This window comes from Neopsephotus bourkii, unplaced genomic scaffold, assembly GCF_033783945.1.
Source record: "Neopsephotus bourkii isolate Nb327-2 ecotype Australia unplaced genomic scaffold, CSIRO-AGI_Nbou_v1 NB_787, whole genome shotgun sequence".
Taxonomy (NCBI): domain Eukaryota; kingdom Metazoa; phylum Chordata; class Aves; order Psittaciformes; family Psittacidae; genus Neopsephotus; species Neopsephotus bourkii.
Window position 1 is genome coordinate 3016190 of NW_026901283.1, and position 26474 is coordinate 3042663.

Below are 26474 nucleotides of genomic sequence, written 5' to 3' on the forward strand. Positions count from 1 at the left end.
CAAAAGCATAACCAAAATTAGCAAGGGCCAGGAGGGAGCAGCGTTCATCTCATTTGAACTCTGTTGTGCAGGGTGTTTCTGTGTGCCAGCATTGGAGGAGAGAAGCCTGGGGTCCTGAGAAGAGGCTTGTCTATGAAATAACCCCAGCCACACATCACAGGCACAGGGCTCTGCAGTCTTAAAAAAATGTTGTTGGGGATTAAACCTGTTCTTTTGTCAGTCAATCAAATAAAGTATAAGTAGAAGCAGCTTATTGTGGAAATAAGCAAGACTAGAAGTCATGTCTGGGAATAAGACAGGAACAACTTGCCAAGGGAAGAGGATTTTCAACAGAAGATCAACATTAGCAGCTCAGAATTCAGGGCTTTTTAATTAAATGTGTTTGGGAAGGGATGGACAAGGTGGATCTCAGGGGAGAGATTGTTTCAACCATAGGCTTAAAACTACCACCAAAGACCAAGTTGTTCTCACTTCAGCAGAACATGTTAACTATGAACCTCGTGGTGCTTTGCAAGGGACCTGAATGTTTCTCCCACACATTTTACAGGCTGCAAGAGAGAGTGAATTGAGTTTTCCCAAAGTCACCCAACAGTTCAGCAGTGGGGCTAGGAAAAGACCAAAAGTCACCAGGGTCTGATGGCACTGCACTTTGCTGGAGTCAAGGTTGAGCTGTAAAGTTAATTTAGTTCATTTGTGTCCTTCTCTTTTCCCTCATGTTTCTTGACTACTTTTTAGTGCTCTGTGAAGGAATACAGGGCTAGGGATTGTTAGGGTTAGGGTGTACATCTGAGTTGTTCCTGATGAGGACTGCTAAACAGTACGAGACCATAGATAGGATCTCTTCCACAATGGAAGAGCAAATTTTTTCTGTGTTAATCTGCAGCTGGCCATTGGTCCAAGTGGTCTTCTCTTTCATTAATTGCCTTGGCTAATTCATTACCTGGAGGGATATATTATGTTTTTTCTTCCCTAGAGGTTCTAATTCTTGTCTTAGTAATATGGAAGTTATTTCTGATGAAGCCTGTGATTAGTCTGTCATGTGGACAAATGGAAGATATGGCCTGATGCCTCAAAGAGATTTGATCTTCTCACTTTTTCCTCTGGATGTCTTTACAGCTGCTGCTTGTGTTTCTGTTGGGCTTGAGAAATTTCGGATTTAAACATAAAATTTTTCCAGGGTGTTGAGAAAGCAAGCTTTTCTGGTGCATGAAATTGTAATAATTTCGATTTTAATTCTTTTAAGGATGCAGTGTCTCTTTCTTCCACAATTTTCTGAAAATCCCTTTGCCCAGGTCATTTAGTATGTAGTTGTAGTAGATGAATTGACATGTCTTACTGAGTAAAAGATGAAGCAGAGAGCATGAGATTTATTATTGGGTCAGTGACTGAGATTTTTTTAGTTCCCAGAGCTTTATCATGGTGACCATTCTGGGTCTTGTCAATAAAGAGATAATCTCGAGAATTAGATCATTAAGATTATAATATACTGCTGTTAGACAAGATTCATGGTTGAGAGAGGATATGGCATTTAATGGCCCTTTAAATGTCACATCTAGGCTTTAAAGGCCATAGTCTCAGAATAAACAAAAAAAGAATGCAGCTAGCTCTAGCAGCTTTAAAATTAGCAGCACCCTAGTGATGCCACTGGGAACTTGCGGTCCATATTTATGCAGCAGATACAAGACTAAGCATCGTTGGAAACCATGCAAGAATGATAGCGGTATCATTCTTGAGATACAAGGTAAGGTGTGCTTGCATGGTTGGCATGCCTTTCATTTAGTAGGAGAAAGAAGTAAGTAATATGAAGTTCTTATCAGAGCAATGCACAAGATGTTAGATGGGCTGTAATGGTTTGAGTAATTTTTGTTGGAGTACAATAAATAAAGCAACTGTGTATGAAGTAATACATGTCTCTGCAAGCAGTTGCTTGGCAGCTGTACAACTGGATGGGATTTTTTTTTCTTAACTATATAACATCTGAATGGATGATAAACTGAAAAAAAATATATTTCCACTTTTCTCAGATTCATTTATCACTGGTAGGAAAAGGCACATGAGAAGGTAATCCATGGAGCTGAATTCTGTACACTCTAGTGCTAAATACTATGAAAATGTGTGTGGACAGTTTGCACTGATCAGACAGTTCAGTATCTGCAGGCTTTTTAAAATCAGGCTGGTTTTATAAATTTTATAGGCTGATAACTGCTGCCAAATTCCTTGGAAATTCATTGGCAACCTTCAAGGGACGTTCAACTTTAAAAAACACACTTGAAGAATGCATCCTTTCTTAAGGCTTTTCTTAAATTTTTCCTGGGTGACTCGTGGAAGTACGTATGTGTGTGGACATCTGTATTTAAACTGTCCTTTTCTGTTTTCCTTTTCAGCTTCTCAGCAAGTAACTTCTATTGATACTGTTTGTTATGCTTTTTGTCCTCTGTACTAATTTCTAGAACAAAGTTATCTCTTAATTTTTACATTTTTTTTTAACCAAGTTTACTCCCTTGTGTAAATTCTATCCTTTCTTTACCCAAACATACATCAGTATTAGACATAAATGTGGTTTTGTAATTAAGAACACAGGGCAAGATGGGCAGTAATCCAGCAAGTCATTGCCTGGTGAAGTTTGGTAAACTGGTCCCAGGGTGAATCGTTATTGATTTAAAGAAAGATGAAAACTCAGTGATGTTTTGTGGGAGGGCTAAATTACCTCTTCTGGTCTTAAAATCTAGGGATATTGGTTTAAAATTGATTATCTTGCCTTACCTGCTGCCTATGAATTTGTGAATTCAAGTTAAATTAACATAAGACATATTCTGGTTTAGTCCAGTGTATTTGTACAGATTTTTAGCTAAACCATTTCAAATATTGCTCTTTCTGTAAGCCCACTTAACTGTGTGTAGCTCTCTTAGAGTAATTCTCATTTGGGGGGGGGCAGTTTAGCAACGTTTGAATACTTCACTGTAATTGAATCCTGATGCAAACCCAAGTCTGTTATTCTTGCATTTACTGCAGTGACCTTGATAATGTGAATGTTTCACCTTTGCTAGTCCTTGGAAGGCGGTCCTTTACAAACAGGATCAATTACATGCTTTCCTAGGATCCCATTTTCAATACCACCAAATTAAAACCAGTTAGAGCTAGTTAATGGGCTTTCCCCTTGGGGTGGGAGGGTGGAATAAACAGGTGAATAGAAGCTGAATTGTTTGAGAGGAGGTAATCTTTGTTTTCTTTCTGCCGTAGATTAAGGATGATCAATTATCATGTCAGAAGGCGGAGAAGCTAGTATACCCTAGAATCTCCACATAGTTATTTAATCATCCTGCCTGATGCATACCATTCATCATTCACTTTTTTAATGCTGCTTACTGTTATCATCTCTTTATGCAGGGCACGTTTAAGGAGAGAAAAGTCATCCTATTAGGCAACATCCTGGGGAATAGAATAGTGGAGAAACCTGTAGGATTCAATATCTGGCTCTTCAGTCTAAGTAGCTAGATCCCTGGCCCCATGCAGGCAAACTATTCTACACATCTGATCTTGAGATGACAGCCCTGTGGAGGACTCAAGTTGTTGTCTGAAGGAAAACCTTTGTGAACTCCCACCTCTGCTGGGTGGATAGCCCTCAGTGGTGCTGTAAACTGGTTTTTTTTCAAGAGCAACTGGGAGCTAACATAATCACAGACCTGTGAAGGATGCAGGCAAATGCCTGTGAGCAGTTGGTATTTGTGCATTAAGCATTAGTAGCCACCTCATCTTGTTGCCTGCCTTGCTTTGGCTAGTTTCAACCATCTTCAAGGTACAATTTCAGCCATCTAATGGATGAGGTGAGCACTTGCAGCAGTGTGCGCTTGCAGCCCAGAAAGTCAACCATATCCTGGGCTGCATCAAAAGGAGCCTGACCAGCAGGTCGAAGGAAGTGATCCTGCCCCTCTACTCTGCTCTCGTGATCCTCAGGACAGTGAGAAGAGCGTGCACAAGCTCACTGCCCTAGACTTCAAGAGAGCAGACTTTGGCCTCTTCAGGACCCTGCTTAGTAAGGTTCCATGGGATATAGCCCTAGAGGGCAGGGGGGCCCAAGACTCTTGGTTGGTCTTCAAGGATCACCTGCTACAAGCTCAGGAGTGTTGGATCCCAACTAGGAGGAAGTGCAGCAGGAGGGCCAGGAGACCTCCTTGGATGGATAAGGAGCTGCTGAGGAAAATTCAAATGAAAAAGAGTCTTATAGAAAGTGGAAGCAAGGACAGGCAGCCTGGGAAGAGTACAGGGATGTTGTCTGGTAAGCTAGGGACCAGGTTAGGAAAGCTAAGGCCCAGTTAGAATTAAACTTCGCTAGGGATATTAGGGATAACAGGAAGGGATTCTACAGGTACATAGCAAATAAAAAACAGATGAGGGAGAACGTAGGCCCCCTCAGGAAGCTCTCAGGAGAACTGGCTACACAGGATTTGGAGAAGGCTGAGGTTCTTAATGACTTCTTTACCTCGGTCTTCACTGGCAAAGGCTCTGACGGCACCACCCAAGTCTTGGAAGGCAGATTCAGGGACTGTAAGAATGAAGACCTTAGGCCTACTGTAGGAGAGGAACTGGTTCGAGACCATCTTAAAAATCTGAACGTGCACAAGTCCATGGGACCAGATGAAATCCATCTGCGGGTCCTGAAGGAGCTGGCGAATGAAGTTGCTAAGCCGCTGGCCGTCATATTTGAGAAATCACGGCAGTCAGGTGAAGTTCCCTATGACTGGAAATAGGGAAATATAACCCCCATTTTCAAGAAGGGGAAAATGGATGACCCAGGGAATTACAGACCAGTCAGTCTCACCTCCGTGCCTGGTGAAATCTTGGAGCAGATTCTCCTGGAAGGCATGCTAGGGCACATGAAAAATAACAAGGTGCTTGGTGACAGCCAGCATGGCTTCACTAAGGGGAAATCCTGCCTGACCAATTTGGTGGCCTTCTATGATGGGGCTACAGAACTGATGGACAGCGGTAAAGCAGCTGATGTCATCTACCTGGATTTGCGTAAAGCGTTCAACACTGTCCCACATGACATCCTTGTCTCTAAATTGGAGAGACATCAATTTGATGAATGGACCACTCGGTGGATAAAGAACTGTCTGGATGGCCACACACAAAGAGTTGTGGTCAATGGCTCAATGTCCAGCTGGAGACCAGTAACGAGTGGTGTCCCTGAGGGATCGGTGTTGGGACTGGTCTTGTTCAACATCTTCATCGCTGACATGGACAGTGGGATTGAGTGCGCCCTCAGCAAGTTTGCCGACGACACCAAGCTGTGTGATTCGGTTGATATGCTGGAGGGAAGGAATGCCATCCAGAGGGACCTTGACACGCTTGTGAGGTGGGCTGATGCCAACCTCATGAAGTTTAACCATGCCAAGTGCAAGGTCCTACACCTGGGTCAGAGCAATCCCAGGCACAGCTACAGGTTGGGCAGAGAAGAGATTCAGAGCAGTCCTGTGGAGAAGGACTTGGGGGTGCTGGTCAATGAGAAAATGAACATGAGCCGGCTTCAGTGTGCGCTTGCAGCCCAGAAAGCCAACCGTATCCTGGGCTGCATCAAAAGGAGCCTGACCAGCAGGTCGAAGGAGGTGATCCTGCCCCTTTATTCTGCTCTTCTGAGACCTCACTTGAAGTACTGTGTACAGTTCTGGTGTCCTCAACATAAAAAGGACATGGAACTGTTGGAACAAGCCCAGAGGAGGGCCACGAGAATGATCAGGGGACTGGAGCACCTCCCATATGAAGACAGGCTGAGAAAGTTGGGGCTGTTCAGGCTGGAGAAGAGAAGGCTGCATGGGGATCTCATAGCAACCTTCCAGTATCTGAAGGGGGCCTATAGAGGTGCTGGGGATGGACTCTTCATTAGGGACTGTAGTGATAGGACAAGGGGTAACGGGTTAAAACTTAAACAGAGGAAGTTTAGATTGGACATAAGGAGGAAATTCTTTCCTGTTAGGGTGGTGAGGCACTGGAATGGGTTGCCCAGGGAGGTTGTGAATGCTCCATCCCTGGCAGTGTTCAAGGCCAGGTTGGACGAGGCCTTGGGTGAGATGGTTTAGAGCGAGGTGTCCCTGCCCATGGCAGGGGGAACCTAATGATCTTAAGGTTCTTTCCAACCCTAACTATTCTATGATTCTATGTGTTTGAGAATGCAGCTTCACAAATGCTTACTCTGAAGCAGTACATTGCTTGATTCCTGTAAGCCTCTTCCAGGCTATATCTAGAAATAGTGAAGCTACTGGCTTTGTTTTGTATCCAGGAGGTGGATGGCTCTAAAATGTGGATTTGTGGTTCATTTTTTTCCACTGGGGCTTCAGAGAGTGGCGCTATTGGAAATGTAAGCCAAGAAGGCAGAAAATTCCCACTCAGCTATCCTGTATGCATACATAATCGCGTGATTTTTGACCAGCCATATCCACAAAGTGGTGAAAAATAGTGTAATGGGAGGACCAGCCACCAACCAGTGCAGATTGCACTAATCAGCATGTTGCAAACAGAAATCTGTTTGATCAAGAGTTCTGATGCTGAGGAGAAGCTAAAGATGTGTTGATTTATCCATTATATGTGTAAGTGCAATTTCAAACATCTGAAATCTCTGTTAAGACCATTTAGTTTTTAGCCTCAGATGCTTGGGCTGTTTTCCTGTTCCTGTAACATTGCCCTGACCTCCAGAATTTGTGGTGACCCATTTAAGTGGGCAAGTGCTTAGGATATACCCTGTCAGGAGTAAAGGGGACTAGAGAGTTTCTGTAAAGGCTGTAAATTGCGTTTTCATGTCAGAATTGTTCTGGAGTATTCTTGAGTTTGTCTCTAAATCCTTCTCAACCCTTTCAGAAACCAACTGGACTGGAAAAGCCTGCCCTGTTTTGTCAGAGGAGGGTCTCTGCTTGCTTCCTGCAGGAAAGTAATGCCTCTGCAGGGCAAGAGATTCAAGAACTATGCTTTCACATGCAGCTGCATTTATCCCATTCAAAACACTGCTCATCCCAGGCTGTGTGTTGCTTAGTTGTGATCACTGCAGTTTCACCTCAGCAAAGTAGTTTTACACAGTGCTCATCTTTAAGCACACAACTTGTGCTTCTGCTTGGAAACAGAAGTTGGAGAGAGTTATTAAATTATGAAAATAAGCATTTTCCACATATTTCCCAGTAATTTTCCTTTTTGTCACTCATGTAGGGTTTTTGTTCCATGTTTGAGCTCAGCATGGTGTCGCCAAGTTGCTTGTGATTTAAATAGAAGAAGCCGTCTGCCAGGAGTAAAGCTTGCAGGTATTCCTTCTTTTCTTTATTTGCCTTACAGCAGTGCCTGCAGGCCATAGCAAAATTGTGCTGGAAGCATCTGAATAGTTAGTTCCTGCCCCTCAAGTCAAAATAGATAAAGGCATTACTATTATCTTCATTGCACAGATAACAGCAGGGAAAGATGAAGTGACTTGCTCATGGTCATCCTGCCATGAGTCTCTGGCAGAGCCAGGAAGCAAAGTATTATTTCCTCTTCTCTGATGCTTTTATCTCAGTGCCATCCTTTTGTTCAACTAGCTGCTTTCAACAATTTAGGTTTTTCCTTAAATATCTCCTGGCACAAACATGCAGGCTGGTAAATGGTACAAAATCTATGCCTCCCTGAACTCTGCCTTTCAAGGTCCTTTCTCTTTGTATCACTCACCTTATGCCCAGCTGCCTTTGTAGGGCTGTATGTCTGGAAGGATCTCAGGATGTGCTCATCTAACCTGCTTTAAAACCTCCAAAGACACAGATGCTACAGGTTCACTGGGTGATTTTTCCTGGTGCTTCATTATTTTTGTCGTTAGAAAGCCATTCCTAAATTTAATTCTGTCCTTGCCTTGCTCTAGAGACAGCAGTGTTTTATTTATCTGGAGGCTCAAATCCTCTTTCGATCTCTTTGTTCCCAGGACTGAACAGCTCTGCTTCTTTGAGCTTTCTCAACTTGTTCATAGCTTTCTCAACTTGTGCTTGTTCTCCAGTTCCCTCTTTGATTCCCTCAAAATGCACTGTGTTTCTTCTGACATTCAAAATGGGGCACAGTATGGAGGTGCCAGCTGCCTCAAGTACTTTCCCCTTCTCCCCAAGGCCCTGATAAATCACTTCTCTGCCTCCTTGGAAGCCCCAAGTCGAAGCTGTAGCTCTTCTTCCGTGCCCCCTGATCCAGGGGCATTGCACACTCCCACGTTTCACACTCCAAAGGTTACTTCTTAGAAAGCTGAATGTACCCAACTTTCTTCTGGCAATATCAAGAAATGTCTTCCCAGGCACCCATAGTGCATTTTGATCTATGCTGCATTTGCTAGTTAGCTTCATTTCAAAGCTTGGAACCTGAGATTTTAGGGCAAACAGTACCTGTGGTCACACTTTAAGTACCAAAAATGGGGCAGTATGTGTGGGTTGGCAGCAAGGATGAGATCTGTTAGATTTTAGCTCCATTTGTTTGCCATTTCCCTTAAAAAGTGTTAGCCTGGGCAGCATTTGCCCATTTCCAGACAAGCCACTGTCACTCTGAAACCAAAAATAGGTTGGGAGTGGGTTTATGGATCACAGGCATATAAGCCTTTCCATTTCAGCTCTAGTCACTGATGTTTTGCTATTCTAGGTTTTTGTTCTAATATAAACTGTTTGATATCCTTAATCTTTAAGAATTTTATTTCAAGCTTTCTGATCTTCATTGTTGGGAGGGAACTTGCTTATGGAGGAGGTCTGGACCATGGTTCTGCAAAGCTACGGCCAGCTCAGGTTCATGTCAAAGGTAGTGGGCTTGTGCTTTTCTCCCATTTATGAGTAAGATGTGAGAGAAGAGCAGTGGTGGTAGGAGAGACGAAGTACTGTAGGAAATCCAAAACTAGGTATTGTGGGAATTAAGGACTTTGCCCATTCTTCTCTCCGACCTGCTGCACCTCTTCAGTAGCTGTTCTTCAAGTGGAAACATAAGGAATTTATTTGGCTGCCTCTGATTTCACTGGAGTGTTTAGTAATTTGGCTTTAATATTAGAATTCATCAGCAAGACTGATTGGTGTATTATATAGAGTGGCAGACTTGGCAGAGAAAGAAATTTCCCGCACAGTTTAAAAATGGTCAGTGAATTTACCGAGTTTAGAGTTTGATAGCAGCTGGAAGAAGGATGCAGCGAGTCTTGTATGAAAAAAGAAGCCAATATAGGAATTAAGAAGGTGAGTTATGGGAGGGAGCAGGAACCTGCATGTTTTATGCATTTTATTCAGTAGCTATGGTTTTAGGTTGTTTTTTTTTAAATGGCATGTGGTTTTTAAAAGGAAGCTTTTCCTTACATGCAAATAAGATACTAATGATAGGAGAGGCGCTGGTAAATGTTCTGGAAGCTAACCTGATAGATTCGCTCAATAATGAGGATTCTATTGCAAAATGCTGAGCCCTGTGGCTATGATCCAGCAAAGTGCTGACAGCAGTAGTAGTACTCATGAGCTTAAAGTTAAGCATTTTCCCAAAGCACTTTGATGGATCAGAGCTGGAGTCCTTATCACCTTGCTAGGAGTGAATTTATAGTAAGAGTCTTGTGAGTCAATAGTATTTATTCTTAGGTTTCACAGGCTTCACAACTAAACCACTAATGGAATATAAGGAAATTACAGCTCTGCTGTGGCATGAAGGAATCTCGCTCTGGTCTTAACCACAAAGTGTTCCCCAGCTTTAAGAAAAACTTAATATCTAGATTTCCAAAGGCCCTAGAAAAACAAAACTGGGTATTGCAATTCCCTGTGGATCTGCACCCTATAGCAAGATACTCCTTCATGCCTCCCTTCCCTGCTCTGGCAACCCTTCATATTGGGTGCATCTAAGCCTTGAGTGCAAGCACCTGCTAGGGATGGCAAAGAGCTCTTTTCTCTGAGCCCAGGCAAACCGTGATGCCCTAATGTTTACATCTCCCTTTCTGGGATCAGGGTAAGTCACAGCTGAACAGAAACTGTTTGTGCAGAACTTAGGGCTGATGCTGCTGTAAGTACAAATGAATGTGTGCTAGGCCTGACAATTGGAAAGAAGTTTCCCAAACAGTGAATTATGGCCCTGGGCAGTCTTGCCAGGCCAATATTTAATAGTTTTTTTAAACAGTCTGTAGCTTTTTTAAGGGGATTTTGCCCCATGATGTGTGTGAGTCTGACTTTGGAGTTCCTGCAAAATACAGGGGAGTGTATGTGTGTTCAGGTTTCAAGGGCAAAAAATTGCCTCTAGTAATGTTACAGAGCTTAGTGCTCTTGTAGCCGTTGCTACATAGACAGCCCTTAAAATTCTTACACACTAGTGTTACTGATAAGGCATTGAATGTGTTTGTTGAGTGAAAAAGTTGGAGGCAATACTTACCCTCCCATCGAGATGGGTGTGCTCCATATTCTGCAGTTGTCTAGGATGTCTTCTTGGAAATCACAAAAGAAATGAAAATAATGGAATATGAAAGACTGCTCAATAACTGAAGTGTAAGGACATTTCTCAATTCTCTACATTTCAACAGTGGAACAGCTGGCATTTCCAGTAGTGACCATGCTACACGCTAGTTAGCTCGCATTATCTGGAGAAAAACTACCGGTAATGCCATTATTCTCATGTATAACTTTTATAAGATTGCCTGGGGAAAGACAGGGTTCTATCACCTGCAATTTTCTCTTGCAATATCTGGTCATGTTTACCTAAAGCCCTATGCCTGCAAGTCATAAATCTGCAGGCAGCTTCCACTTCTTGAGGGTACACGTCTCACATCCAAGATTGCCAGGAGCTGAAAGTATGTAAACAGAAGGCAAATGGCAAGAATCCAATTTATTTATTGAAATCATGTGTATTTAAGTCTTGCCCAAGATTATGCGGTGCTTGGAGATGGCAGTGATATGTGATAGATTCCATTAAATATCCTAGGTCTGTTGTACATAGAGTGGTGTGCACATGAGGAATGCAAAAGTAGTCTTGCCCCAAAGGCTCTGTAGCTTGGTGCCCAGATTCTGTGATGTCTTTAGGCTCTGCTGGTAACCCGATCACAATTGCAACATATGATATGTGTGATGGCATAGCTTTGTTATGCTAAACTTTTTTTTATAAGTTATTTGCCCCCACCCCTTTTTTTTTTTTTGTGATGAAAGCAGTAACTTTTTGGAAAAATTTCTGCAGTCAGCAATAGGGCATACAGAAAGGAGGGCTGGAGGTGCAATGTTGCTATACCTGCCTGACTCGCCTCCACAAAGGTAGGCACTTCAGTGAGTCTTAGCAGTATTTTGCCATGGCAAAATACTTTGTGAATGGCAAAGCTTGTGTTTGCTGCATCCGCTGTCCTTTGAGGAATATGTGTTAAGTCCTGCTTTCAACTAACACCATATTTTGATTAAGAGGAAAAGACTGCATGCAAATGCTCTAAAGCTTTACATTTTATTGTTTTCATACCTTATGCATCAAAAATCAGTAACCAGTCTTAATAACAAAGTATATTTATAGATATAATTTTATAACACAAGTTAATATAACAAGGATTTGAGTAGTGATTTTTACATGCTGTAGTGCTGCTCTCTTGTTATTTGTTCTTATAATACCATTTTATAGGTGTAGCTAAATATGGAGTGTTCAGCAAAAGATTTGTGGCAAGAAGCAATAGATCCTTATGGGTGGATCAGTTGATGTTAGCTAGTTGCTGTGAAACTGAAGAGTCTTAGTTTCCTCTGATTTTTCTCTTTGCAGTTTCTCTCCTTGCAACTTCCTTCAGATCCTCAGAGGAAAGGTGGTCTTGAATTAGTGAATTTAGTGTGCATGCACCCCTCCTTCTCCCACATTGTGCTATCACAGTGTAATTACAGCAAGAGCAGGGTATTGGGGCACAGTAAATTTTGAAGCTTTAGACAACACTGGTGCATTGCAGTCCCAGTCTCGACCAAGCATATCTCCTGAGCTATTACATAGATCAGAAGTGAGAGATTAACTGTTATCCTTGTGCTACTACAAATTGCATGCAGATTACTTCTGTTATCTTTCTGAGTATGAATTGGAAGTTTTTTACTGTTTTGTATTCTTCCAACTATGAACACTTCTCTGTAGTGGGGATGCTGGTAATTAAAAGCATCAGGTTAGCAATGTCCACAAAACCACAGCATCCATCCAGCTCTCTTTGCCTTTAGCAAGGGTAGTTTTCTAGTATCTTAGGTCCAAGGATTAAGAGTCTAGGGAGTCATTATCTGAGGAAAGCTTTGCAAAGAAAGAACAGGCTATCCAAGAGAATTAGGCCGCAATTCGGGTTTCACCTTGCACCACCCCAACCCTATGTCCAGCTATGAGGCAGCAAGGTCTGGAAGCAGCATAGTTCTGTGACCACCTTGGGCTTCAAGTAATGTCCTGCTGTCAAGCTGTGTTTAATCTTTTAGGGACTAGGATAGGAACCATCTGAAAGATCTTCACTTTTCATATGAGATGAGTCTGGTTGCTTGGGTTAGCCATGGACTCATGTTACAAAAATGGGGCCCTACTTTCTGTTGTGGGCAATGAGTGCTTGAATTGAGTTGCTCTCTTTTGTGTGACCTTTTTCGTTTCAAGGTGTACATCAAGGTGTCTCAGGTTTTGGAGGCATTCAAAATGAAGGTAGGTAACAGACTGTAAATTGGCCTAAGACCTGGCATTTACCTCAGGTGTTCATCTTGGGAGGTAGAAGATGTGAAGAAACACTGTATATCCATTGCCAAGTAAATTTCAAGACTGTGTTCTTCTTTTGGTATTTGATATGTAAAAGGGACCGATGTGAAGTCCCCATATACTGAAGAGATATCTTGAAAACTCATTTAAGAGAAGATGATCTCCACATATGAACCTGTGTTTTAGGATTTGGCTTGTTTTTGGCAGGGTGTTTGGATTTAATCCTGGGGCTAAAATTAACCCCTTGCACTGTTTAGGGCCTGTGCATCATTAAAATCTCATGTAAGACCTCTGAATTGAAATGACATTTAATGCTATGTAGTTCAAGGGCCTTTCATTCCCTGGACTCAGTTTTCAGAAGCACTTAGAAGCACCCACAAATTGAGGCCCGATCTGCTTGCCTAACTAGCCAGGCATGGATTACAACTACTTGTCCTCAAGGAACAAAGAGTTTCAAAACCCATTATCAGGCAAACTGGGGTACACTTTAGGATATCAAAACTGAAGCCCAATACTCAAGTTATGCTTAGTTAAAAGTCAAGTTATGACTAAAATGCTAAGTTTTGACCAATGCATAATATCCATAGTAAATGTACCTTTAGGGGAGCCATTGGGTATTGAGCTTTTCTAAAAGTATATAATTTCTGAACAAAAATGCAAAGAGATAATATAGTGAAGCCTTTTTTTTTTTTTTTTTTTTTCCAGTGTTTCTGTTTTAACTAATGTATGTATCTTGTTTAAAATGAATCTACTGCTTGAAGCCATCTGCAGCTTCACATACCTTTAGTGTGACTCGGTGAATAAAGCAGGTCTTGCTCCAAACTCTGAAGTCACCAAAGGCCTGAGAAAAAAAAATAAATTCAATAATGTCATTAATCAGAAACTGAGTGAAAAATTGCAGTATAGCAGGCTTTTGAAGTGGAACCAGTATTACTTGTCTTGTGGTTACTCTTCTGACACAGGTTTCATTTTCTTCAATTAAACCTGGCTTTATAGGTGCATTAATGATAATATAGCTATTTGGTTATATGGTAACAGGTGAAGGTATTGATTTAATCACAACCATGAATTTGATTTTTAAATCTTCTGGCGTAAATTCAGACTGCAAAAGAAATGTGCCATCACATGGAGGCAGGAACTCCAAGGTGTATTGAGAAGTCAGAAGTGTTAGATCCCAAACGTTTTCACACAGGAAAAAGTACAGTAAAAGAAACTGCAAATGCATTAAAATGCATTAAAACATTAAAATCCACAGCATAGATGTCTGTAAAGGTGATGTCTGTGTCTATAGACATTCATAATATAAGTGTCTATAACAGCAGCTGGGACAGAGCTGGTTAGCAGGATCTTTCTCTTTGATACCTTAGCTGTCTTTGGAAAGGGGCCTGAAACCTAGATATTTAGAGATGCAAGGGATGAAGAGGTGCCAGCCCCTTTGCCCATGCAAACCAGCATCTCTTCTTGTGATACTCTGGGTTGCTCCAACTGAGGAGCTGTCCTGGCAGGAGTTAAAGCTGGATTGAAGGTCTTGGGCTATTGGCTTGAGTTTTGCTCAAAAGGTGAAGGACACTAGTTTTTTGTTTGATTTGGGTTTTTTGATAAGAAGTGGAGAACTTTACTGGCTGTGGGACTAAGGGTGGGATGGTGAGCCATTAGCTGTTGTTTCTGACAGAGTGAAAAATACTGAAGTAATTGGGCTGGAGAGAGCATTAGATAGGCCATGAAATGCAGAAACTGAATTATTTCTTTTATCTAGGTGCAGTGGTCATTCACCTGATAACATTAGTTTCTCTTAAAATACAATTAACATTTTATTCCAGTAAGCATCATTGTACATTAGATGTCAGTGGGACACAGCACAGTGTGTTGTAAATACTGGGTTTGCTGCCTAGGTGGCTAATTCAGTGCTAATGTCATTATCAAAGGTTGCAGAGCAATAATGTCCTTAAAGGTCTATTCTTCATAAAATCATTTCCTATAGTTATTCAGATGTGACTAATGATGCATCTTCTGCAAAATATTCATTTGTTATGTCCCCTTATTCTTCTTAAGAAATATTGAAACAAAATTAAAAAAAAAAGAATCGGTTTTCTGTGCTTTTGTGTCCCAATTAATTTTGGTCTCAGGAAAGCAAAAGTGTATGCTAGAAATTTCACACCTTGTTACATCTTGTGTTTGCTTTCGTCACGCACATGGCTGTTTTCATGAGTGGGAAACATAAGCATAAATGATGTAATATCCTTCTGATTTTGAATGTCTTGCTAAAAAATTAATACATATGTGCAAATTACTTGTTACAGCAACAGTTGATCAATTCACATTGTACATCTACCCTTTGTAGTGTCAAGGCAGGGATCTGAACAAGAATTCTGCCTGCTTACATAAGAAACGTGGGAGATTTATGTATCGTGACTCTTAGGTGAATTTATCTTTTACATGTTGTACTCCAAATGGAAATGCTCCATGGCTTGGTTACTTTCTATTAAGAGGATGCTGCCCTTGCAGAAGCAGTGACCTTTGAAAAGCAAGACTCAAGTAATCCTTTTATTTTTCTGAGATCATATAGCACAGAATCCAGTTGCAGGCTTTTAAGATGGAATGATTGCAGGCTTTGTCCGCTTGCCTGGATTGGATTACGTTCTGTTTGACAAAGAAAATTCTAAAATACTTATACCTTACTTCCGTCAGTTCAGAGTATCGTAATCTCCATGCATGGAGGATGCAGAGTAGTTGCCGTATCATCCCGGCACCACTGGGATTTATTGAATTTACTTAATTGGCCTTTATCTCACAGTTACATTTCAACGCTTCTTTTGAAGGAGATTCAAAAAGGATACAGTTGCTCCTTTTCTAATTTACTTTGAGGGTTGGGTTACTTATTTTCTTATCTTCCCTCCTTTTCCTGGTAGTGCAGAGCGTTCTGCAAAGCCATGATTGAACGTGTTAGAGGCTTGCACAGCGGGGGATTTAAGTCCATGAAGCTGTTAACTAGCCAAGCTTTTCACACACTGCTTTTTAAAGAGGATGCCATGGTTTATGGGAATAGGGGTCTTGATGGGTGCTTTTGGATGGCTGGTGGTGCATCTTGTGCTGTACCGTGCTGATGCACGTGAAGGAGAGCTAACGCCTCTGAGCCTCCCAGGGAAAGATTTTGTAGCAGAGTTCAGGAGCACTTGCATCATTCTGTTGTTTTTAAAGGACCTGTGATCCTCGGTCCTATAAGCACTTCAGGAAACCTCAATAATGTGGATGAAAAGTCCATTATTTGGTCAGGCAACCTTGAGACTGAGAATTGCACGGTTTTCACCTTCCTGAGAGGTGTTCAATACCAGGAGAGCTGAGGTCTCCCCTTGCTGCACTCATCAAGTTTGCAAGGAGTTCAAAAAGGTTCAGTGCTGAGTTTTTCCATCCTTCCAGACCTCTGCTGCCAGCTCTGAAAGCAAGGGATAGGCATTGCAGGGAATGGTTCCAGGGGGCCATGGGCTCCTTCTTCTGAGTACTTTGGTGTCTCAATCCCCTATATACATCATTCAAGTGGCTCATGATAAGAAGTGATCAATATGGTCTACTTAACTAGGGTTTTAGAATTGCCTGTTACTTGGCATCACCACCCCTTGTGGTGAGACTTGTTTTCTGATGCCTCTGGAAACCATGTTAGCTCCCTTTGCATTAGAAGGGAAGTTCATGGTATTTTAACAGAGTTCACTGCTTGCTATGTCTTCTGGGCTAATACATCTGCCTAAATGCACATGCATGGACCATATACCTCACATACACAACTCAGCTTGCTGTACACATGCATTCATAACATATTTAGGCACCTGGATGACTTAATGGGAAGTCCTAAACCAGATTAGCAGTTTGAGTCTAGATAGTTACTTGCCTTCACATAGCCCCAGAATTTGTGGAGGACATCAGACAAGGGTAAGCTGACTTTTGCAGATGAAAAATTGTTGGTGATCATCATGCAATGCCTACATATATAACATGATAATCATTCAAATCAAGGTGGTTTTTACTTGCTCAGTGGAGCAGTTATGAGCTTGGTGTAGGATGCACCAAGCTAAAAACTGAGCATTGTTTGTGCAGCTTGATGCCAGCTCTCCAGCAGAAAACAGTATGGAAATAGCCAAACCTTTCAGGATCCTCTCAAGAAACAAGCAGGGGAGAGATTAGTAAACAGGAGGGAGAAAACCTGAGGCTGAAAAAGAGGCTGAGATGCAGGATCTTGCTATAAGAGAAGACTTGCTGCTAGCCTTTGTTCTAGGAATAATTGACTGGCTCTTCGCTTACTCTTTTTGGCTGAAGATCAGACCTGGCAAAATTAGTTTGTTGGTTTTATTTTAAATAATGACTTTTTTTTTTTTCTTAGTATAATGATAATTAGTTAATCCTGCGTATAGGAGAAGTTCTTTTTTAATTTTTTTTTTTTTAAGTTCCAAATACATTTTAGAAGATAAAATGTGGTCATTTGCTACTGTTCTTTGCATTCAGTGTCCTTGGAAAGAGCTGGCCTGTCAGGAGGGTGAGTCAAAGGCCCTCAGCCAGGCATGAGCTGTTTTTAAATCCGGAGAAGCTGGTCTTGGCCCTGTGAATTACTATGAAATTCTTCAGTCCCCTTTTCATTCCATGTTGTTTCCTAATCTCTGGCACGAAATACCTGGGGCTTTAGAGTTGCATTGCCCATAGCAGCTTTTGCTAGGGAGCTGGCAGGGGTGACAATGACCACAATTTGAAAAGTCCCTGCAGATAGTGGACTGAAAACAAAGGATCAACCCTGTGTCTGATGCACGTGTGTGCTGCAAAGGGCAGATAACCTTTCAGGGCTGAGACTTAAAATAATAAGCAGAGCTGGTATATCTGCTTTCATGCTGCTGCTTCCCCAAGCATGCTGCGAAATTCCAGACCATGATCACCATTAAAATCTTTACAGTTGGCATTTGCAAGGAATTAACATCACTATGTGAGCTATAATACCCCAGCGATATTTATTGAGAGCAATTGAATTATAAAAGTTGTGATGGCCTTTCTACCCTGTTCCTTCCATCTGGAAGGAGGGGTCTGAAAGATGCCTAGGCTTCTACTACTGTACAAGCCAAAATAAAAGGAATAGTTAAGAGCCCATTTAATCTAAGGTCTTCTGAAAAATACATACCTGCAAAGCAGGTGGAAGAAAGCAATGTATAATCAACATAATTCTGATAATGTAGCCCCTTGCCACATTTGAAAAGGCAAGGTGTGGGGTTGATGTGTTTGAAAGTGCTTGAGAAGGCAATGTTGATATGTAAGCTGCTGATGGTAGTTCATATTACTTTTGTTGGGTGGGTGATGCTGGTCAGATCCTCAGCTGCTGAAAATCTGTGCAGGTCCAATTGTTAAAAATGGGTAAATACCGCCAAGGTGGAAACAAACCCTGCTGATCTGCAGTAGCTAAGGATTGCCTTGCATTTGAGGATGCACTGATGAGTTTGACTTCAGCAGGGGCAGACCATCTCACTAACCATGTATGTTGTCTGTTCTGTTTTTCTGATGTCTTGCAGCACCTTCTCCAGTCAGTAGTGTGAAAAAAGGGAAGATAACTAAAAATAGCATCTCCCTTTCCTGGCAGGAGCCGGATCGACCCAACGGCATCATCCTGGAATATGAAATCAAATATTTTGAAAAGGTGTGACGGACTGATTGCTGAGCATCCCAAGTACCTTCTCTTTACTGTCCTCTTATTTTAATGATAATTATTTGAGTCATGGAAGGGAATAGAGAAATTTTATGCATAAATCAATGTTAGATTGATTTTGCAGTAAATGATTAGGAAGACTTGAAATGAGAGTGTTGTTTCCCATTAGTGTGTCACTGCTGTTGATCAAATACATTAAATCTGCATGTCAGATTCCTCACCAGCCAGCCTTATCACATTAAGATAGAACCTGGTCATTTGTTAAAAAAAGGAGAGTTGGGAATTCAGTGTCTATCTCCTCCCAGAATCATCAGGCTATCCTTGCCTTTACTATTTCACTTTCTCACTTCATTTTACACCCACAGTGTAAGAAGAAAGAGGTCTTGTGGAGAGATTGTATCTGCTCTGACGTGAAAAAGAGTATCCTGGCTTAAAAGCTTGCCAAGCTTTCCAGATCTTGTTCTTGGTCTAATGGGAAATACTTTCTCTTCCTACAAAACACGCCTGTCCTAGTCTTCAGTTCAAATGGTGACTTGCTCCCTTCCTACAAAATTAATGGAGATTAAATGCAAACAGTACAGATGCACTTTCTCTAAGTAACATGAGTGATGGAGCATTACGTCTTTGAAATGTTCCCTTTCCAAAAATCAGGTTTGCAAGAGTTGACTGAATAGCAGTATCTTGCCTTAGCTGGGATTGTAAGGTGTTCTTTTTAATTTTGGAACAGCCAGACCTTCTACTTGAAAACAAGAGGCAAATAATTAAATTGAGTCACAGTTCACGTGGGGACAGAGAGGAGTGGCTGAATTTCTATTTTAAGGAAGATCTTCCCTTAGTTCTGTCTGTGATCCAGGTGAAACCACTTAACATGGACGAGGACTGGGTCCTTATTCCTCTGTCCTTGCTGTGATCACAGGAGGGACCTGCTGAAGCAGGGAAAGAATTTCAGAAGTCTTTTGCATCAGGATGAAATCAACATCATTTTTGCAGCTGAGGGATCTTGGGCAAGTGCACAAGATGTGTGAGTGGCTTAAATAGGGCTGAGTTTTCAAAAAGAAGCACAAAGCAAGAATCAGGATATACTATTGCTGGAAATAATCCATTACAGGTTCTTTTAATAGCTTGTATGAACAACCATTGTGGCATATTGAATCCTTCCCATGAAGTGGCCTGGGAAAATTAGCCTCTAGAAACGTTGATAATGACCAAATAATTAAAACAAAAAAACCCACCACCACCACCATATATTGGGTCATTTGACTTTGTTCACAAAAAAACTGGGGGAAGAGGGGCTTAAAATGTATTTGTGGTTCAGAACTAGTCTGAAATATCTTCAGTAAATAGTTCTTCAAGTGCAAGTCTTTCACAGGGAGGTAGCTACAGCCAGTCCGGGTTTATGCTGTCTTGATTTATTTCTCGCAGACTGATAGCAAAGCTTAATGTGTTCTGTAGGAATGCTCAAGTGTTTAAGTGTTTGCAGAAGCCAGCAGTGTATTGAAAACCTAATTGGGCTGACACACAAGCAAAGATGTGACCTAATATTCACTTATTGCTTTTTAACCAGTCATTGGGTTAGATTTGGGATGTCATCCTTAATTCTTCTTTTTCTGTTGCTACTGTCTTTTATATCCTCTTGGTTTTCAGCCCTTTATAAGGGTAAATTTGCAGCATTCATTTCCAAGGGATTAGAATGATCTATATTAAGTGTTTTGGAAAATTAGGTTTTGTCAGATCACATTCCTTTAAGAGAACTCACTCCTTAACAAGAAAAAAAACCCTACATATATATATACATAGACACACACACATATACACATTTCTACAAATCAGTCTTGTGTAGCTACAGGCTTCAATGAAATTCCCAGGGCCTTACCCAGGCATATTATTGTCTATGGAAAGTTGTCCTTTAAATTCAAGAGGAAAAAATAAAATCAGTTCAGAGCTATGTGGAAATCTTGGTAGGGAATTACTAAGATCTCCTGTTTACCTCAGAATAATTTGGATCTGAGAAGATATGGTGAATAAAAAGCAGTTTCCAAGTTTGTAGATGTGAATTTATGAGCTCTTGTCTAGATTATGTGTTACAGTAAATAACTCTAGGAGTAATTACCCAGCATTTGAGTGAAATTTTAATCAGAGAACTGAAACACTTTCGCATTAGGAACTGATGTAAATGAAGATTTATTTCAGCAATTTTTCTTCAAGTTTGTTGCTTCAGAAGAACAATGCAAAATTAGATATTTTCCTGGAGTTTTGGTTTATTATTCCTTTTCCAAGGTCTAATTCATGGTTCTAGAAATGCCAGCATAAACTTGTAAAATATATAATATACTGTTCTCTATTTAGGTCTAATTCCATTACTGGGAAGTCATTTTGCTACAAATTAAAATCTCTCTCTAAGGCAATGGGACATTTTTCCTCTTCCCCATGCCTTGAGATTGATTTTGTAGGATGAGCTTTTCCATTGCTCTAGGCCATGTTCATCTCAAGAAATAGAAATCTGCTTCGACTGCAGATGTTGGTTTGGTCCCTGTATTGTTATTTGTGGGTTGAAAGCCCTTCTGCTTTGTTTCCTTCTAGAGCCATTGATTAAAAAGGAGCAAGTCATTTTGTACTGCAGAAAGGGCCTTTGTGGGGGAGGAAGAGAGATCCTCTCAAAAATGCATATTTTGGTCATCCTTTGTAACATTGCTGTGAGGGTTGTTAAGAGTCTGTTTTCTCTGAGAGATACTATTTATGTGTTTGACCTTTATGTTTTTTTGGGTGGGGTTGGGAAAAGGATGAAGAGACAAGTTACACCATCATCAAATCCAAATTGACGACGATTACAGCAGATGGCTTGAAACCAGGTTCAGTGTACATCTTCCAGATTCGAGCCCGGACAGCTGCTGGCTATGGTGGCTTCAGCCGAAGATTTGAGTTTGAAACCAGCCCAGTGTGTAAGTCCTTTTAATTACTGTCACCCCATGTCTCTGGAACAGTTACCAGAAATCAGTCAGGGGATCAATACCTTTGTAGAGAGCTGTTTCTTGTCCTGGCCTCATCCCTTGACTTTAGAAACATCAGGCACATTATGACCGTACAGTAGACAGGCATATCTGTCCTTGCCTCCTCAACTTGCATAGTGAGGCAGGGGGTGAATTCGGTAGGTGTTCAGGTTCCAGAAATTCATAGCACACTCTGTTTAGAAAAATTCTGCATTTATGAGAGCTGATGCAAGAGAACAAAGGTCCTCCTCTCACGAGGGACAGAGGGAGGGGACCTGCTCCTCCACACCTCTTAATGGAGATCTGTGGAGTGTGCTGAGATCTCTTAAATATCTGCATCTGAAGTAAAAACCCTGAAATGGTGTCTTTCTGCAAGGGAAGAATTGAATCAGCATTAGTGTCCTTTGGTGTAAGTTTCTGTCAAGTTCAAAGATGGTTTCTGTTTGTTGCCAGTGCCACAGTCTCGAAGCATTTGACTTGTGATCAGAAACAGGAAAACCACACACTGCAGGCACAGGACTTTGGATTGGCCTGTTAGAAATTTGTGGGGTTTGATTTTTATCTTTTTTAACTGAAAATTCTTGTATTTAAATAAATCTGATCATCCAGGTCTGAATTCTGGAGCATATTCTGAGGCACACAGAGGCTCAGCTGCTCTTTTTCCTGTGTTCTGGCACAGCTGTGGGGAAATTCTTTTTGTCCCAATCACCAGATTTTTCCAGAGATTTTTCTCCCTCAGAAAAGAGTGGGAATATGTGGTTAATTCCTGTGGGAAAAAAGCCTATTTTCTGTATGTTTTCCTTGGAAATTTAAATTTGTCAATACCTTGATTGCTGTTATTCCAGTTCATTTAAAATTCATCATCTTTGAGAAGAGGATGCCAAGTTGTTTTTTCAATGCATGCTACCTTTGAAGCTGTAATAGATTTTAAAGGAGTCATTATACATGTGCAGATGTAGCTGTGGAGCAAGTGATTGAACTAATACAGTGCAAATTGCATCATGATGAAAACATTAATGCAGTAAGAATGGTCCATTTAATGTATTTCTTATTTTATTAACCATTAATTGTGCCTTATAAATAGCAACAAAATCATGTTATGCCAAAAATTATTCTTCACTATCCCAAGGAGAATTTTGCTAGCAGTTGGAAAGTTTCTAGTATAGAGCCATTTGAGTAATAGTGTTCCAGACTATTATTATAGTATATTAAATATATGCACATTTCATCCAGTGCTGTCAGTACTTACAGTCCTGGTCCAAAAGTAATGGCACTTTCATAAAGCCCATTGTGTAAGTATCTGTGTTAACGAGGATGTTTTGAGGACATCACATGTTAATATCTTTAAACACCCAAACCCCCTTTAGTCATTTAGTCACACTTGCACCCCCATCTTTCTAGCATTTTAAAAACAGAGGAGGAGGTAATTCTCTAATACTAAGGAGCTGCCAGTGTAGTCAGAGGAATACCTGCTGTGTGGGATCTGGGAACTCTTCCTCTGTTGGACTTGAGCTCCGGCTGAAGCAGGACTTAACCAGATGTTTAAATGCTTGGTGGAACTAAAATGTAATGTAAACCTCAGTATAATGCATGATGTAGCTCCATTTGACATGTAAAATCTTTTAAAAGAATCAATTTTTTATTTTTTTTTTCCAAGGCCCAATCTAAAGTTAGTATCAGTGGCTGGAGTGTGCGACCAGACTCCCACTGTTTTCCTGCACATCCCAAGGAATCTGAAAGCATGCAGAGACTGAAATCTCACTACTACATCAGAGTTCAGATCTGAAACTCTTTTTAGCCAAAGCCAATTATTTTGAGTCAAGCACAAATGAAAACCTTTCAGTGACTGTTGTGGGATGCAAAACCAGGTTCCAAAATCATTAGGACCAAGCAACAGATTTTGTTTCCAGGAAATATGAAACAACAGCCTGACAAATGCAGTGGGGGGAAGCCATAACTTGTTTTGGACTTTTCTCTTTTTCCAGATTCTGGGTTTTTTTACATACTAGTGCCATTACGTGCAATTCTGCAAAGCACTGTGATGCAGCCCCAGCTTCAATTTTTACTTTTTATTTAGGTGGAAACTGTTGCTAGGTGTATCCACTTACTGCTGTCCTCCTTTTCAAATGCCACCAAACTCATCTAACCCTGATAAAACTAACCTGGCCAAAGGATGATTTTTTGCTGGATTGGTGAACTAATCTAGCTGGTCTGCTGGGCGAGAGTGGGAACATGTCATCAAGTCAAGGAGGGTAATGCAGCTTCTCTCCAGCCTGAAAAGGCAGCGAAGTCCCAGCTTAGCTTATGAATTCGGGCTTTTTAGATTCCATAGATCACAGAAAGATTTATCTCATTTCCCCATACCTAGACCTGTGCAAAAAAAAACCAGTCACAGCTTAATGTTCTCCTTTAAATGTTTTTCTTTTTAATCATTTTGTCAAGAAAGCAATAAAACATCATCTTAAAGGAGCCTCAATAAATTCATGAGGCTAATAAAATCTCTGGATGATGGCATGAGTTTGGAGCAGTTACATTAAATATTTAATGTATCATGGCCAATCCTTCTGAAATCATTTACAGTGCCATAGCAGGTCCACACTGCTCATCACTGAGTGCTGAAGAGCTCCTGTATGAAGAGCTGCTTGAAACCCATTGCAGATCAACATTTAATGCCATGACTTTTCATCTTTCTGTTAAGAAATAATATGGCACTACATTCAGTTACTTTATAGCCTCCATAAAGTTAATCCTGTGCTAAGGACCCATTTTTACTTAAGTCATTTAGTTAAAGGCTTCCCCAATGTGCAATCGATTGCTGCTGCTCACCTGCTGCTCCCCCGGGGTGGATGAAGCTTCATCCACGGTTGGCACAAGGGTAGAGCTATAATGAGGTTTTTCCCCTCCCAGCAGCAGTGCCTATGCCAGAGAGCTAGTTTTACAGGGAGGAAGTCACATTTGTGTCCTGGAGTGGTTAAATATATGCAGCTAAGTAAGTTGACAATGGATAAAGCAGGGTGAGGTGACTTCAGTTTCTGCGTGGGGACCCTCTGGGGCATGTGGGTTCCTTGCCCTGCAGTACAAAGCAGATAAATGAGATATAAGCGATGTTAGCATTTCCATTTTACAGGCTGCAGGAGCTTGCTCACCTGCTTTTACTTAATCTGTGACAAAATCCAGGTCTTAAACACCTTTCCTGAGCTTTCTGCTGGTATCTTTATCACAGGACTTGTCTTCTGCCTTTTGGCATGAAAGCTCTCTATAAGGCATGGGTGGGGGACTTCTGCTTCCCTTAGCTGATAAAAAGACCGACCTCTACATGTGTCTTAGCAAATTCCTGTATTACAGAGTGCACCTTCTGGCCATGTGATACAGATGCCACAAAGAGGTTGTAATTGTTTATAGCTTCTTGAAGCACAAGTAAGGCATATGTCTCTTAACAATAACATTCCATAAATGTTCTCTCTGCAAAAGGGAACCTGTTAGGTTTTCATCCTTTATCTCTGTGATTTCTAATGCAGCCAACCCAGGAAGACAAACTTAAGTTTGCAGACTCAAAGGATGAGTTCTGCAGTGCATTTGTTTCTGAATTCAATGATAAAATGCAATTTTGTTGGGGTTTTGGCTTGGCTTTGCATGTGTGTTTGGTTTCTTTCCATCCATTTCCTTTCCAAACTAGAAACAGCCAGTTAGGGGGAAAACACAAACTGTAAAAGAAGTAGTGAACTGGTAAGACTTGAAACCTTGCTGGCAGCCTCACCAGAAAGACTTATCTGAGTGCCGACTACCATTTAACCTTAATCTCCATTTTCTGTTTCTAATCTCAGCAGTAGCTGCATCCAGCGACCAGAGCCAGATTCCTATAATTGTTGTGTCTGTAACAGTGGGAGTCATTCTGCTGGCTGTTGTTATCGGTTTTCTTCTCAGTGGAAGGTAAGAGAAGAAACTGTGTATTTATACTTCTCCAACTTTTGTAATAACTTTTATCTGACCAACTGGTTAGTGCACTTTAGGTGAAAGCAGCGTGTGCATGAAGCTGTCAAGCAGTAGCATTGTAGCACAGCACGAGGGTGGGCTGATTGATCTGTTTGGAAAGGCAGGAGCGCAAAGACTTGCTCACAAATGTGGTTCACTTCCCAGTGATTTTTCATCTCTCGATATACTGGCCCTAATTATTCAACTTGATTCTCACTGGAGTGTTTTCACATTCCTTTAACAACAAGGAGGACATGTTATTACAGGCAAAATATCCTGAAGCCCATATGTTCACACTCAGCTCACAACCAAAACTTGACTTCAGGAAAACACTTTCAGAGAAAAAGAGAAGAAACCCAGCTGAATGGCCAGATGTCCCAAGTTTTGGTCAGGTCTGCATTTCATTTTTCATATGTAGCACACTAATGTGTACCCCGATGCTGGCAGATTATACAGAAAACTCCCATCCATGGAGGGAGACACACTGCTTGAAGTCATAAAGCAATCCTGTAGACTTCTCATGTGCTTAAACATAGGCAATTAATGAAAGTTTGGGCTATACCATCTTTGACAACTCTAATGGAAGTTGATGAACTTGTTGGTGAACAAGGGGTAGTGGTATTTGGGGAAAATCTGGCTTGTATCAGGATCAGTTTGCACTGTAGCACTAAATTTGTATAGCAGCTGGCACACAAGACACTTTTTTCATATACTACTTGTGTATTAGTAATTTTATTTAATGGCAGTGGTAAACTGGTGCAATGTAAAACAATATGAAGTGCATCTATTCATAAGGCTGAGCTTATTTTCAGTGCAAAGTAAACATTTATGCTTCTAAGGTATCCATCAGCCCACTGTTGCTTTCATGAAACAGATCTGTCTTTAGCTCAGCTCTATCATGGTGGCTGTAAATTACAGGATGTTTTAAGTGTTAAGAGTAGTTACAAGATACAGAGGAACTGCACTGATACTGAACATACTGGATGAGGGTCTTATTTCCCAGAGGAAGTAGCGTATCGGTCTGTGAATGCAGCACAGTAAAATCCAGCCAGGCTGAGCAGCAGTGTCCCCAGGCATAAGGCATTCATGGAGGACAGAGTTATTTCCTGTCTTGAAAGGTAAGTGTGCTGCCAGACTCATCTCTACTTAAGGTCAGAGACTGACAGTTTCTTCCAGCT

General features: G+C 41.1%; 1 protein-coding gene across 9 annotated transcripts in view; it reads left to right on the plus strand.

The window, feature by feature from the left end:
* EPHA5 (EPH receptor A5) overlaps window positions 1-26474 on the plus strand; it is a 197366-nt gene that overhangs the window by 127596 nt on the left and 43296 nt on the right. For 5 of the 9 annotated variants that reach the window (XM_061355269.1, XM_061355267.1, XM_061355261.1 and 2 more), the window contains 3 exons: window positions 18204-18328; window positions 21117-21276; window positions 25152-25254. In XM_061355269.1, coding sequence (XP_061211253.1) covers window positions 18204-18328; window positions 21117-21276; window positions 25152-25254 — 388 coding nt within the window. Of the gene's footprint in view, window positions 1-18203; window positions 18329-21116; window positions 21277-25148; window positions 25255-26474 lie in introns of all 9 variants that reach the window. The other 4 variants (XM_061355266.1, XM_061355260.1, XM_061355264.1 and 1 more) reach the window with 1 other exon arrangement.